General features: G+C 45.5%; 1 protein-coding gene across 1 annotated transcript; it reads right to left on the bottom strand.

The window, feature by feature from the left end:
* Positions 1-12,764: 12,764 nt before the first annotated feature.
* Positions 12,765-15,483, bottom strand: Dusp9 (dual specificity phosphatase 9). The gene is made up of 3 exons (XM_027921657.2): positions 15,114-15,483; positions 13,388-13,843; positions 12,765-13,090 (listed from the first exon to the last, which is right to left on the bottom strand). The coding sequence occupies exons 1-3, from the start codon at positions 15,481-15,483 to the stop codon at positions 12,765-12,767; spliced, it is 1,152 nt and encodes a 383-aa protein (XP_027777458.1).
* Positions 15,484-15,770: the final 287 nt, after the last annotated feature.

Raw genomic sequence — 15,770 nt, 5'->3', positions numbered from 1 at the left:
TACAATGTCATTGGGGACAGGGAGACCCAGAGGTTATCCTAGAAGCTCTTTAGGAGTTGATGGTGGATTTGGGGTGGGGAATGAAGGAGGTACGGTGAATAGCCTGTGTGTCTCTGGGTGGACATGGAACCATTCATAAAGAAGGGTTCAACTGGGATGCCTTTGGGGGAGACATAATGACATTGGTTTGGGATATGGTGAGTTTGAGGGGCCTGAGGGACATAAAAGTAGAGAAAAATTGACTTATTCCTCATACTTCTCTTTGCAAATATGTGTCTAGCTTTATACTTATTATTTTTAAGAAATATTTATTTCTTAGTTGTAGTTGGACACAATGCATTTATTTTATTTATTTATTTTTATGTGATGCTGAGGATCAAACCCAGGGACTTGCACTTGCTAGGTGAGTGCTCTACCGCCGAGAGACAACCCCCAACCCCTATACTTATTATTAATGAAGGTTTCTTCTTTCTAATTGTTTTATTTTGTTTATTTATTTATTTTTTTTGGTAGTGCTGGGGATTGAACCTAGGGCCTTGTGTATGCAAGGCAAGCACTCTACCAACTGAGCTATATCCCCAGCCCCTCAGAATGTTTCTTCTTTCTAATAAAAAGGATGCTAATGCTGACTCTTGATTGCACACTTAGTCTGTGCCAGAGACTGTTCTGGAGAACTTCACATATATTGACTTGAATCTCACATGTGAATGAGGTAGCTGACATTGTTATCATCTCCCCTACTTTCCATTTGGGGAAACTGAGGCTGAGTGACTGAGCCAAGGCTATGTCACTTGTAACAGTGAGCATTGAACTCACACTCTCTTACTACGTCTTCCTACTTGCCTCCATATAAGTGATGTCTTGCTTTGGTCTTAATGACTGGGGAATTGAGGTAAGCAAGAGCACTTCTTTCCACCCATCTTTTCGTGAATGCTGACAGTGTGCTAAGGAAGAGAGAACTCTGGGATGGGAAAACCCACTGTGGATTTCAGTTTGGTCCTTGCAGGTGGCTAGTGTTGTCTTTACTGTTCTCTGTGCCTCAGCTTCAGATCTCACTTAATGGCAACCAGGCAGGTTTTCCCCGCAGTGGCAGGGATGGGATGTGGGATCTGGGCCCTCTGAAGTTCTCTTTGGAGTTCAGTATGAGGTGTGGTCCAGAAGTGGAGCAGGGTTGGTGACTGGGAGACACATCTGGGTCTGTGAAAGGAACAAGGCAAGAGATGTAGAGGGCCTTTGCCAAAGCAGCTGAAGTAGGACTGACACTGGAAGGATGGAGCTCAGTTGAGGTGGGTTGACCACAGGCAGGCCCAGTGGGTTGTGAAGGAGAACACAGGAGAGAGGCTGAAGACAAAGCGGCCAAGCCACGTCAGGTGCTGACTGACTTGGCTCCATAAACTGTGCATTCCTTCTGGCCAGACACTGTTTAGGTGCATGACAATCATTCTCCACCCAACCCCAGCTTCCTCCAGGCATTCCTGTCTCCATCCCTAACCACAGGTGGGCAAGATAAAAAGTACTGGGTGTTCAAGAAATAACAAACTAATTTGGTTGATTGAGGAGACTTGTGAGAGGAAGTGGCTAGGGAACAGCTTGGGAAGTGAACTTTCTGAAGAGGACACTAGGGAGCCACTGAAGGTTTAAGCAGGACAGTGACAAGATGCGAGTTTTGTTATAAAGATGTTTTCCCAACATTTTCCAATCCTATCGGGTCCCTCTTGATAATCATAAAAACCTTACATCCATTCCTCCAGCTCTTTCCCCTCACACCTCACTGAGATTTTGATAGGTCTTCGAGCCCCAGGGAGCCAAGTCTTGCCTCACATGATGCTCTGAGTAGGTCTCAACTTCTTTATGCCAATTTCTCCTTGTAGTTGTTTCATTTACTGCTTACTGAATTTTTGAAGTTGTTATTAAGTGCATATGAATTCACATTTGCTTTATATTTCAAGTAAGTTAAACATTTTATCAAAATTTAATGAAGAATACAAGCTAACACGTGTATTGGTTTCAGCATTGCTTTTTGCCTTTATTATAATCTACTGTATCTGATATTAATATAGCAGCTATGCCTTTTCATTTATATTAGCCTGCTATGTCTTTTTTAATCCTTTACTTTTCAAGCTTAAAATTTGTCTTCTTTTTTAAAAATATTTTTTAGTTGTCAATGGATTTTTATCTATCTATTTATGGTGGTGAGAATCAAACCCAGATTCTCACACATGCTAGGCAAGTGCTCTACCACTGAGCTACAACCCAGCCCTAAAATTTGTTTTCTTATTAATATATAATTCATATAATATAAATTTCACCCTTTAAAATGTACAATTTAATGAATTTTAGTATATTTAAAAAGTTTCATAACCAACCCTATGATATAATTCCAGAAACTTTTCATTATCCCGAATGGAAATCCCATTACCCCATAACTCTTCCCTCAGCCTCTGACAAACACTAATCTACTTTCTGTCTTTGTGGATTTGTTTATTCTAATATTTCAAATAAATGTAATCATACCATATGGGAACTTTTGTGTTTGACCTCTTACCCTTAGCATATATTTTTAGGGTTCATCACATTGTAGCATCTATGGTAAATGTACCAATTATTCCTTTTTGCAGATGAATAGTATTCCATGGTATTGATAGGCTACATGTTATCTATCCATTTATGGACTTTTGAATTGCTTCCACCTTTTAGCTATCCTGAATAATAGTGCTGTGAAATTTTTGTATGGATATATATTTTCAGTTTTCTTGAGTATATACCTCGAAGAGGAATTGCTGGATCCTATTGTAACTCCATGTTTACTTTTTGAAGGAAATTTCAATGATTTAGTTGCTGTTTTCCAAAGCAACTAAACCATTTTGCATTGCACAGGGATTCCTATTTCACCACATCCTTGTTAACACATTTCTTTTGCAGTATTGAAGTTGGGACTCAGGGCCTCGTACATGCTAGGCAAGTGCTCTACCGCTCAGCTATATCCCCCCTTGATAACACTTGTTATTGTCTTTTTTTTTTGTGGGGGTGGTACCAGGGATTTAACTCAGGGGCACTTGACCACTGAGCCTCATCCCCAGCTCTATTTTGTATTTTATTTAGAGACAGGGTCTCACTGAGTTGCTTCGGGCTTCACTGAGTTGCTGAGGCTGGCTTTGAACTTGTGATTCTCCTGTCTCAGTATCCTGAGCTGCTGGGATTACAGGCATGTGCCACCTCACCTGGCAGATTTTTGTTTATAGCCATTCTAGGGTATTCTGTGGTTTTGATTCACATTGCTCCAAAGACCAATGATGTTAAGCATCTTTTCACATAGTTATTAGATACTTGCATATTTTCTTTGGAGAGACATATGTACAAAACTTTTTTTGTAGTGTTGAGGATTAAATCTAGGGCCTTATGCATGCTGGGAAAGTGCCCTACCACTGAGCTTCATCCCTAGTCCTTGTTCATGTTTTAATTGGTTAATTTTTTATTGTTTAGCTATTAAAGTTTTTTATATATTCTGGTTACTAGGTCCTTATCAGATGTATGATTTGTAAATGTTTTCTCCCATTCCACAGGTTGTCTTTTTGTTCTTTCATAGTGTCCTTTGATGCACTAGATATTTTTTTTGTCTTTGTACTAAGGATTAAACCCAGGGTTGGTTGCTTTATCGCTGAACTACATCCACAGCCCTTTTTATTCTTATTTAGAGACAGGGTCTCACTGAGTTGCTTAGGGCCTAGCTAAGTTTCTGAGGCTAGCTTTGAACTTGTGATCCTCCTGCCTCAGCCTCCCAAGCTGCTGGGATTATAGGCATGCACCACTGTGCTGGGCTGCACAAAAAGGTTTTTTTTAAGAAAATTTGCTCTAATTAGTTATATATAACAGTAGAATACATTTTGACATATTGTACACAAATGGAGCACAACTTCTCCTTCCTCTGGCTGTACGGGGGGCAGAGTCACTCCAGTAGTGTGATCATACATGTATATAGGGTGATAGTGTCTGTCTCTTTGCACCATCCTTTTCATCCCCATTGCACAAAAGTCTTAAAACTGTGAAATGCAATAAGTTTCTTTGGCTGCTTTTACTGTGGTAGCCAAAAAAACAATTGTTTAATCCTGACTACAAAGATTTACATCTCTATTTTCTTCTAAATTGTTTAACTCTTCTTTCGTTTAACTTTTTGATCCATTTCAAGTTGATTTTTGTATGTGGTGTGAGGTTAGGGTCCCACTTCATTTTTGTTTTCATGGTTGTCCAGTTTTCCTAAAACCATTTGAGAAGCCCATTGTTTTCCTGTGGATTTATCTTGACTCCCTTGTTGAAAATCGATTGAACATCAATCTAAGTTTTTATTTTCTGCACTTTCAATTTTGTTCCATTTATATGAATATCTATCCTTACGCCAGTACCACACTGCCTTTGTGTGTGTGTGTGGGGGGGCACTAGGCATTGACCCCAGGGGCACTTATTCCTGAGACATTCAGGAAATTGTCCATTTTATCTGAGTTTATCCAATTTTTTGGCATAAAATTCTTCAAAACATCCTCTCATAATCCTTTCAATTTCTATAGGTCAGTAGTGGTGTTCTGTTTTCTTTCCAGATCTTGGAAATTTTATTCTCTTTTTTCTTGGTTAGTCTAGCTAAGATCAACTTTGTTGATTTTTGCAAAGAACCAACTTTTTCAAAATTGATTTTCTCTATTGTTTCCTGGTTTGGGTTTCATTTCTTTCTTTGCTAATATTAATTTTTTTCTTCTGTTTCTTTGGATTCAGTCTGCTCATTTTTTTTCCGTTTAAGGTAGATACTTAGGTTATTGATTTGAGACCTTTCCTTGTTATACATTTTCTTCTAAGACCTACCTTAGCTGTGCTCCATAAATTTTGATATATCATGTTTTTATTTCCATTCTGTTAAAAGCCTTTTCTAATTTTCCTTGTTTTTTTTAAACCTGTAAGTTATTTAAAAGTATGTTGTTTACTTTGCAAAATTTTTGTAGTTTTCTAGTTTCCTCCCTTTTTTGACTTCTAATTTATTTCTGTTGTGGTCAGTGAGCATTTTTGTATTATTCAGTCTCTTTAAATGTATTGAGACTTATTTTATGACCTAAGTCATTTTTTTCCTGGAGGATATTCCACATGTATTTGAAAATAATATGTATTCTGTGGTTGTTGAATGGTATGTTCTATAGGTATCAGTTTGGTCAATTTTGTTGATAATTTTGTTCAAATATTCTACATCCTTGCTAGTTTTCTGTCTAGTTCTATTGACTATTGAAAATGAGCATTGAAATATTTAACTACTATAGTTGAATTTTCTCTTTCTTCCTTCAGTTTCATGTGTTCTTGCTTCAGGTATTATGTATTTTGGGGTTGTGTTGTTAGAGACATATATGTTTATATCTTTCTGAAGAAGTGACCTTTTTATTATTAGGAAATGAATTTTTTCTTTAATTATATAGCTACTCCAGCTTGATAGTTACAGTTTGCAAGGCATTTCTTTTTCTTTTTTCTTTTTTTTGTGTGCGTGTGTGTGGTACTGGGGATTAAACCCAGGGTGCTTTACCACTGAGCTACATTCTCAATTCCGTTTTTTTTTTTTTTTTTAAAGTTTTGAGATAGGGTCTCGCAAAGCTGTTGAGACTGGCCTCAGCCTCTTGAGTAGCCGGTATTACAGGCATGTACCAGCACACCCAGATTTTTTCTGATATTTTTTTTTCCTTTGAACATAAGATCTGACCCTTGGAAACAATCTGTAGTATGCAGTTAGTTGAATCTTCCTTTTTTGAATCTCTGATTTTTTGTTGGAGGATTTAGAGCACTCACACTTATTGTAATGACTGATATGGTTGGATTTACATTCAACATTTTGCTATTTATTTTCCTTGTCTCTTTGCTCTTGTCTTGGTTCTTGACCACCTTCTTTTTATTAAAAATTTTTACTGCACTATTTTATTTTCTTTGTTGGTTCTGTATTTTAGGATTATTTTCCTAGAGTTTTCCCTAGTGTTTATGTTATGAATCTTAACTAATCACAATGTAGTTCAGGTTAATATTTACTTAATTTTGGTAAAATACACAGCCATTGTTACAATATATGCTACCATTTTTCCCTTCTACTCTGTGCTAACAATGTCATATATAGTACATTTTTTATAGGTTATAAGTCAGATAATACAGTGTTATAGCTATTGCTTTATGCAATCTTGTGTTTTTTTAAAAGAAATTAATACAAGAAGTGAAGAAATAATGTAATAAAAGATTTTTTTTGTGCAGTGCTTGAGATGGAGCCTAGGACTTCATGCATTCCAGGCAAGCACTCTCCCACTGAGCTACATCCCAGTTCAGGAGAGACTTTTATATGAACTCATATGTTAACCAGTTATCCTGGTCTTCATTTCTTACTTTGAATTCAAGTTGCTAGCTGATGTCATTTCCTTTCAGCCCGAAGATCCTCCTTGTGTAGTTCTTGTGAAGAGTTATGCTAATAGTGAATATTCTCTCAGCCTTTGTTTATCTAGGAATGATTTTTTTAGCTTTAAACTTTTAAAGCATAGTTTTGCTACATATAGAATTTTTGTTTGATAGCATGTTTTCCTTTTGGTTTGGAATAATTATCCCACTGCCTTCTGGCCTCAGGAGAAGGTAGGGCCTACTGAGGGGTCCATAGGTCACTGGGGTATGCTCTTGGAAGGGAGTTCTTCGGTGACCCAAGAACTTTTGAGAGGGTTGTTATAAGGGGGAAAGCCTGGCCCTTCTCTTTCTCTCTGTTCTTGGTATGATATGTAATCACCTGCTTGCTCCCAGATGCACTCTTTCATTGAATCCCAGATCCAAAAGGTTGTTTTTGTAAATTCCCTACAACTTTATAGTTGCTTTTGGGGGAGATTATTTGCTAATACACTCATTTGCCCACAGCTGGAATCCTCCCTTTAAACCGTCATTTGACACATTCTGTGGATGACTCTTTTTTTTTTTTTTTGCAGAAGGTGTACCAGGGATTGAACTTGGGGTACTCAACCATTGAGTCACATCCCAAGCCCTTTTTATCTATCTATCTATTTAAATATATTTTTAGATGTAGATGGACACAATACCTTTATTTATTTATTTATCTATTTATTTATTTTTAAATATTTATTTCTTAGTTTTTGGCAGACACAACATCTTTGTTTTTTTTTTTTTTTTTTTTGGATGTGGTGCTGAGGATTGAATCCGGGCCGCACGCATGTCAGGCGAGCGCGCTACTGCTTGAGCTACATCCCCAGCCCCTATTTATTTTTTATGTGGTGCTGAGGATTGAACCTAGAGACTCGTACATGTGAGGCAAGTGTTCCACCACTGAGCTACAGCCCCAGCCCTCTCAGCCCTTTTTAATATTTTTTTAGAGACATGGTCTCACTGAGTTGCTTAGGACCTCACTAAGTTGCTGAGGCTGGCTTTGAACTCATGATCCTCCTGCGTCAGCCTCCTGAGCCATTGAGATTACAGTCATGTAGCATCACACTGGGCTGAAAACTATTGATTCATGTTTTGCCAGTTTTCTAGTTGTTTATGGTACGGGATGTAATCTGGACCCTGTTACTCCCTCATGGTCATATTGATATTGAATAACTTTAAGCTTTGTTAAAGTTCAATTCCTAGTATCAAAATAAAAACAACAACAACAACAATAGTTTTCAGCTAATGAATAGCAGTCAGTGAAGGCCTGTGGTCTGCAAGGGACTGAAACCAAACTAGGTGAGCTCTCCCAGCCAGGTTTTCTGGCCCAGGTAGAAGCAGCAACAAATGTAACCCATAATGGGAAGAAAAGTCAACCTATAAAAGTTTGGGTTTCCAGTCTGGTGTGGAAGAAGCTGAGAAGTCCTCACACCGTCCTAAACAAATGAGAAGCTGAACAAAGTGAAAATGAACTACCCCTCTTAGTTTCATCAGACAATTGAGGTCACAGAGCACACTGCTGCCTCTCAGGTGGAGTGACACAGGTGCACACAGAGATGCCAGCTACCCAGAGCAGAAACCCACAAGCACAAACCAATGCCAGGGCACAGAAACCTGCACTGTAATTGCTGGGTTGCTGGAGACTCAGTAAGGACAAGTCAGAGTTCTGCTGTGGGAGGGTAGTCTCAGGGCATCCCATGCTTTAGGGAGTCTTCTCTCCAGAAGTGCCATCAGATTCTCACAGGGAAGGATCTCATGCTTCTGGCAGGAGAAGGGAAGAAATAAACCATTTTGAAATATGTCCTGAGCATTCTCTTCTTAACAAGGCCTGTCCTCAACAGAAACTAGTTAACAGGAGCCTGTCCTAGGCTTTTACTGAAGGCTAACCGAGCTAGGGGAATGGGCAAGCTCAGCTCCAGCCTGCTGTAGCCATCCTATCCTATGTACCAGGGGCAGAGTCTGAGAAGCATTGGTGAAGGTCATGGGTCAGGGACACAGGCTTACCCAAGATGGAGACTTAGTCATTGAGTTGTACAGTGCGTCCCCTCACCATCCCGTCACCACCACATCTCTAATGACCCATTTACAGCAGTTCCTTTCACCCAGATCCAGCTCTCAAAAACAACAACAAATTTCAATGGCAAAAAACAGTTTGAAGAGACAAAGCGCCAGAACCAGAGTTAGATATGACAGGAATGTTGAATTGTCAGGCCGGGAATTTAAAGTGACTGTGATTAAAATGCTAAGAGTACTAGTGGAAAAAGCAGACGATGTGCAAGAACAGAGTCACCATTAGCAGTGATTTTATTTAGAAATAAAATTTCCAAAAGGGAGAAGGGGAAGACGGAGATTGGGGGACACTAAGCATCTCTTCTAGCATCTTTTCCAAAACCGATCCTTTACCACTTTTGGAAAATTCCATCTTTTAAAAGAAAAAAAAATTACTCACTCTATTCTCTCCTTTACTGATCAATAGTTGTATCTTCAATTTCTAGAAATTCTATTTGGTCTTTTTTAGGAGTACCTGGTCATTTTATAGTTATTTTTCCTTTGTCATACCTTAAATACTTCCTTTGACTTCTTTTTCACCTTTTTTTTTCTGTCATTCCTTCTCTCTCTCTCTCTCTCTCTCTCTCTCTCTCTCTCTCTGTCTCTCGTACTGGGGATTAAACCCAGGGGCACTCTACCACTGGGATGCATCCCCAGCCCTTTTCATTTTATTTTCAGATAGGGTCTCACTAAGTTCACCAGTCTGGCCTCAAATTTGGAATCCTCTTGTCTCAGCCTCCCAAGTGGCTGATCCACCACCACCTCTGGATTTTTATTTCTTTAAACATATTAATCATATACTGTGACATACAAGTTTTAAATCTGTTATCTTAGAATTGATTGTTAAGTTTTTATATTTGTATGCTTTTTGTCGAAGGAACCGCTGAGCTAGAGCCAGTCCGCAAGTTTTTATATTTGTATGTTTCTGTCACTCATGGTAGCTTGATTCTTTACACATTTTTTCATTATATATATTTAAAATTCCTGGGGCTGGGGATGTGGCTCAAGTGGTAGTGCGCTCGCCTGGCATGCGTGCGGCCCGGGTTCGATCCTCAGCACCACATACAAACAAAGATGTTGTGTCCACCGAGAACTAAAAAATAAATATTAAAAATTTCTCTCTCTCTCTTTCTAAAAAAAAATAAAAAATAAAATTCCTATAGGAATTCTTTGTGCCCTGTGGTTAAAGGTCATCCTTTTAAAGAGGCAGTCTGCAGCCATTCTACCTCTGGACCATTTCATCTAGAACTTCCAATCTATTTTATTTTATTTCGGGTACCAGGGATTGAACCCAGGGGCACTTAACCACTGAGCCATATCCCCAGCCCTTTTTATATTTTATTTTGAGACAAGGTCTCAGTGAGTTGCTGAGGCTACCTTTTAACTTGCCATCCTCCTGCTTCAGCCTCGTGAGCTGCTGGGATTACTAAACAGTGTATTTTATTAATGTTTTAAGCTTTCCTATTTTTATTAAGCTATCACAATCTAAGTGAAATCTGGGTGTAAGAGAGTTAAATGCAGTTTGAAGACCAATCCTGCAGCTTCCCACTGACTCTATCACTGTGTCTCTCCAAGAGACATTCTGGAACATCCATTACTCTGAATAGGCCCCTCTAACTGAGAATTTCCACTTGTGGCAATGAATTCTCAGGAGTGTCATTTTTCTTTTATTCTCCTTTCACCCCAATCCAAGGTCAAGATAAACACACATCCTCACCTCTTTTTGTGGGGGTATTTTTTCAAGGTCATCTATTGTGTTTGTTTTCTATTGCTGCTGTCACAAGTTATCACAAGGTAGTAGCTTAAAACAACAAAATTGTATCCTCTAACAGTTCTGGAGATCAGCAAGGCTGTGTTCCTTGTGAAGGCTTCTGGCTCCTGGGCTAGGAGATGCCCTGTTGTCCCCTGGAGCAGCCCCTTTACTGGACTCCAGGATCCTTGCTGTTCCTTACCTGAGAGCCTTTCTCTTATTTTCTCACCAGCTCAGCCATACGGTCACATGGTTTTAGATTTCATCCCAATTCCAGGGCCTGTGGAGCAGAAGGGCTGCCCACATTTCTGTTCCATGTTACTCACAAGTCTTTGGCTGTGGTTGGGACCCTGAATGTCTCCAAACGGCTTGGCCCAGAGTGGTGCTATTTGGAAGTCGTGGGAATTCTGGGAGGTGGCGCTCGGTACGCAGTCTCTAGGTCCATTGGGGACATGCTCTTTTCCTTCCTGGCCATGGAGTGAGCAGTTTTGCTCTGACACATTCTCACTGTGATGTGTGGCCTCACCATGAGTATAAAGCAACAGCACCAAATGATCCCAGACTGGAGTCTCAGAAACTGGGAGCCAAAATAACCCCTCTCTCTCCTGAGTTGATTAGCCCAGGTATTTGTTGTAGTGACACAAAGCTGTTTTCTCAAGCTACACTTGTTCCCCACCCACCCTCCAGCTGCCCTTCCGCTCTGCCATCTCTGTGGTGCAGAATTGCAGTATTACCAGCATCTCCAGCCTGCTGTGGAGAAGGCATTGGCAGTGTTCTGAATGGAGAGGCAGGCCCCATCTGTCACTTTAGATGGCCCAAAGACCCCCACAGGCCCCTCTCTAGGCTTTCAAAGTCCAAATTCCACATTATGTCAGTGACAGTGCCCGTCCTCCCACTGCTTGGGCCACCCTACAGCTCCCGTCAACCTCATGATGGTGTCTAACCGGGGCTGCTGGGAGCTTGCCTTGAGGCAGGGCTTGGGTCTGATTCACATTGTGTTTTGGGGATTGGTTGCCAAACTTCATGGCTGAATCTGGGTCCTCTCTTCCCTGCTGTCTGAGGCAATGGATACATACTGTGTGACTCACACTGAGTCCAGTCTTCCCCTCCAGGCAGCTCTAAGAGCCAACCTCTTCTGTTTGGCTTGCTGATGGGTCCTGGTCTTTAGCAGGTGTGGCAGGGTGGGAGCTCAGGTGTGTGGTGAGGGGATGGGGGCTCAGAGATTGGGAAATGACATGGAGGATGTGAAGTGGCACTTGAGTCCCTGGCCAGCACAGCATGCCCTCCTATGAGCAGGCAAAAAGGTCCTTCCCCACCTTCCCCCAGACCCTCTAAGGAGCTCATGAAGAAGCTTTCCTCTCTATTCAGTATCTTAAATAAACTGTTTATTCAGGAGGAACAATTAAAGAAAGCAATCATGATGTGGATTACAAAAACAAACAAGCATAGCCCCTCTTCCAGATTTGAGGGGGCGATGGGACTGCCAGCCCCAGGCGAGCGTGTAAGTGGAGGCTAGTGTGCATGTGTGAACTTGGATGTGCACGTGCGCGCACACGTACACTTCCTACAAGGGGTGTGGCCTGCAATGAATGACCGTGTGTGTCTGCAGCTTGGCCCCTCCCCCCCAACACGGCTGTGGGACCCGCAGCAGCAAAATCAAGGCCTTCATCCTTCCCTCCCTCCCCTCCCAGCTCTTGCTCTGAGACCCCATCTCCTCCGGTGGCAGTTTGACCACCCTCAGTCACAAAGAGCCCCAGTGATCCTGTCAAGACATCTGGGGGAGGAGGAAGGAAACAGTCAGGGTGCCAGATGTGTGGCCGGGAACCCGCCCAGTGGCTCCCAGGCGCAGTAAGAAGCCACCCAGAGAGACTGTCCCTGTGGAGGTCTCCAGAGAGACTGTCCCCGTGGAGGCTGGGCAGTTGTTGCATCTCTGGGTCCACATCTCCTGGGAGGCTCTCAGCCCTAAGAGACCCAAGCCCTTGACAGACAAGCAGGGAGATGACTGCCCTGTTGGTGGTGGTGAGTCCCTCCTCACAAGTGGCCATTTGGGACAGGGAAGGGCCTGGGAGCAAAGGAAGTGGCACACAACTTTCCTGAAGGGGGAAATAGCAGGGAGGCCCAGGGCCTAGCTGAGCTGGCGAGCACCCAGGGCCCCAGGGAACAGGCAGCCACCTGCAATGGTTCTTCAGATAGGGAACCCCACCCCACCCCCAAAAGAGTAAAGTAACAGTCGCAGAAGAGGCAGATTCTGGAGCGTGGTCCCACCCGAAAGCGCACGGGTAAGGCCGATGGCCCTGGGGCCGGCCCTTAGGCACGTTTAATAGGCTGTGAGTGGGTAGGGCAGATCTTTGCTCTGGCCCCTGCCTTGCTCCACCGCCCCCGAGTGAGGTATTGAGCTTTCCCTCCCCCAGCACCCCCCACCCCCCTGCTTATGGCTGAGTCCCCTCCCCCCTTCTCCCCTACTATATGGGTGGTTAGAGCACCCACTGGGTGTGGGGTCATGGGTGGGGACCAGCCCTGCCAGTCCCACATGGTCTTATGTGGGGTCCAGCTCAAAGACGCCATCGCTGGTGGGGGTGGTAAAAAAGGAGGGGGGGTCAGAGGTGGCAGACTCCTGGCCCCCACTGCCCTGCCCCTGGGAGCGCCTCTCCTCCAAGCGCAGACTGCGCTCAAAGTCCAACAGCTGCCCCATGAAGTTGAAGTTGGGCGAGATGTTAGACTTCTTCCTCTTGACCAGGTCGTAGGCATCGTTGAGCGAGAGGTGGAGCTTCTGCATGAGGTAGGCCACGGTGACGGTGACAGAGCGGCTGACGCCTGCCAGGCAGTGGACGAGCACCCCGCAGTTCTGGGACAAGGCCTCGTCTAGGTGGGGGAGTGCAGAGCCACGGTGACCCAAGGACCAGTGTGAGACCATAGCCAGGTGGTCTTCCAGAAGGGCCCTTGCAGCCCACCCCCCGCCCTCAGAGTCCTGGAGGTTTTGTTAGCAGGCTCTGGAGCTGGCTTGAGCCCTGTCCACCCCCACCCTAGAAGGGTTATCCCTGCTCTGGCAATGGCAGGTAAGCCTGGGAAGAATTCTCTTAAGGAGAGGGAGAAGACATGGGAGAGGCTAGAGGTGAGGTGCAGTGGAGAGGAAGGAAGGAGAGGGCAAGGCAGACTCACCAATGAATGCAATGGCCTCTGGAAAGAACTGGGACAAGTTCTGGCTCCAGTGGTCAGAGATGGGGATCTGCTTGTAGTGAAAGTCACCATTCTTCTCAAAGAGGTTAGGGAGGTTGGGGGTGACATTGAGGATGTAGCGGATGCCCAACTTGGCCAGGCTCTCTAAGTTAGCTGAATCCCGGGCACTGCCCAGGTAGAGGTTGGGCAAGATCTGGACGGGGAAGGATGGCAGCAGCCCCACTGGGGGAGGCGTGGTGCCTTCCGAATCCAGGCCACAGCTCATGGAGTCGCGGTCAGCCTCAGATTCTGCGTCAGAGCAGTCGGAGCTCAGGCACAGGCCACCCAGTCCCACCACGGGCACTGGGCTGGGCACTGGGGCCATGCTTGAGCCAGCACCACCATTGAGGCTGGTCTCACACAGGTGAGGGCACTCGGCCTGAAATCTGGCGAAGCCACCTGTGGAGGGAGAAGCAAAGGGTCCTGCTGACCTGGCTCCCTGAGCAGCCAAGTGCCCCTGGCAGGGGTTAGGGAGCTGGCCCTATACAACCTAGGGGGTTTGCAGATCTCCCCAAACGGAATAAAAGAGCCAAGGGGCGTTTCATTTACACTGGGGGGGGCATGTGTGGTACGCTGTGGGTGCCCTAGCAATCCTCATGCAGCACTGGATGACAAGTGCCCACTGTGGCAACTGGAGACGCAAGAAGCTGGGTCCTGACAGAGCCACCCAAGAGGATCTTAGAGCTCCAGGGCTGAGAGCCAAGGCAGATGTGAGGGCTCAACTGAGGACAGCAGTCATCAGTTAAAGAAGAAGAAAGGTCTGGGTGTCAGTTCTCTACCTGGGCATCTCCTGATCGGGTGTGGCCAGGAGAACGCTAAGGGATGAAGTGGGACCCCAAGAAATGGGGAGCTTGGGAGAGAGTATGACATTCCATCTGAATGATTCCAAAGTCCTGAGAAGCCAGCAACTCTTTCGTCTACAGATTCGATCATTTCCCTGAGCTGGGGGTGGGGACCTGGAAACCTGACACTTTCTATATTTATATATTCTCTTTACAGCCCAACTGACCTATCTTGGTGACCAACTGATCAGGAGGTGGGGACAGCTGCCTCTATAGCTTCACAGGAACCTTGCCCCTGCACTGGGCCTCTGGGGAGGGGGCATCTGGCTTGCACAGGGCCAACAGACCTGTATCAACTTGCCTCCACTTCGCCCATCCAGGGCCCTGCCCTGACTACAGGGGAGGCTGGTCTCTTGTCCTCATGCCTTCTCCTGCCTGCACACCTTCTCCAGGATTTTCCCCCACCATCTCAGGGCCTGGGATTTTCCCTCCTGCTGTCTGGCCTCTGCCTCCTTTGAGGTACAGAGGAGCAGGGAGCACCAGGAAAGTGGGGAAGCTGTTGGCCAGACACAGGGATCCCAAACGTAGGACTTTGTTCTTGAGCATCCTGTTAACTAGGTCAGCTCTGCCCAGCTCTCCCCATTTTCTAGACTAAGAACTGGGGCTTCTCAAGGGTGAAGGACCTGCCCAAGGTCATGATCAGGCTCCCCTCCCTGAAAGCAGCCTAGTAGCTGTTGGGAGAGGGAGTCTCACCTCCACTTTAGACAAAATAGACGGGGCTTACTCAAGGTCAAATTAATTATGAATCCCCTTGGAAGGCAAGGTCTTGCTTCCCTAGGCAGGGGTCCTCCCCTGGCAGGTGCCCACCAAGTCCACTCTATACCTACCTTGCAGGTAGTATGCCAGGTAGCCTTCCTCCCGCAGCTTCTGGAGCAAGGTGCCCAGCACCGACTCAGCCTCCCACTCCTCAGCCTCGGCCTCGCCCTCGCGCCGTCGCCTTCCCCCGCCTTGGTCATACAGGAGCACCGGGGCAGGGGGAGGCGGCTGCAGCGGCGGCCCTGGCAGGAGCGCGCGCACCGACAGGCTCCCCCTCCGCAGGCGGCGCAGCAGCAGCGCAGGCAGGGCCACGCTCAGCGCCCCGCCGATGCGCGCGGACTCGTACAGCTCGCGGCTGCGGCAGTCCAGGAGCAGCAGCCGCGGCCGCGAGGGCGACAGCTCCCGGCGAAGCCACAGGCACGAGCGGCCCAGGCTCTCCATGGGCGCGCGGTTCTCTGCACGTCGGGCAGGCGCTGCGGAGAGAGGGAAGGCGCGCGGTGTGAGCTCGGGTCCCCGCGGACCACCGCTCCGGCGCTGAGATGTAAAGCTAGCCCCAAGTCCTGAAGGCGGGCGCCGAATCTCGCAGGGACACTCGTACACCTCCCGTTCCTCTCCTCGCGCCCCACCCGCAGCGAGAACACAGAAAAAGGCGCCCCTAGAAAAGCACCGCGGCAGCCACTCGGGCGCCGGGGCGCTGCTCCCTGCCCGGGTTAGGGAGGCGCGAGGGT

This window comes from Marmota flaviventris, chromosome X, assembly GCF_047511675.1.
Source record: "Marmota flaviventris isolate mMarFla1 chromosome X, mMarFla1.hap1, whole genome shotgun sequence".
Classification (NCBI taxonomy): Eukaryota; Metazoa; Chordata; class Mammalia; order Rodentia; family Sciuridae; genus Marmota; species Marmota flaviventris.
The sequence above is the reverse complement of the archived record's forward strand: the minus strand, read 5'-3'. Positions and strand labels throughout refer to the sequence as shown.

Bases quoted from the DNA above. Each gene is read 5' to 3' on its own strand.
- Dusp9 (XM_027921657.2), bottom strand. From the start codon at position 15,483: ATGGAGAGCCTGGGCCGCTCGTGCCTGTGGCTTCGCCGGGAGCTGTCG. The intron at 13,844-15,113 runs GTAGGTATAGAG...CTCCCTCCACAG, and splicing joins CCTGGCATACTACCTGCAAG to GTGGCTTCGCCAGATTTCAG. The intron at 13,091-13,387 runs GTGAGTCTGCCT...TCCCCCACCTAG, and splicing joins AGAGGCCATTGCATTCATTG to ACGAGGCCTTGTCCCAGAAC.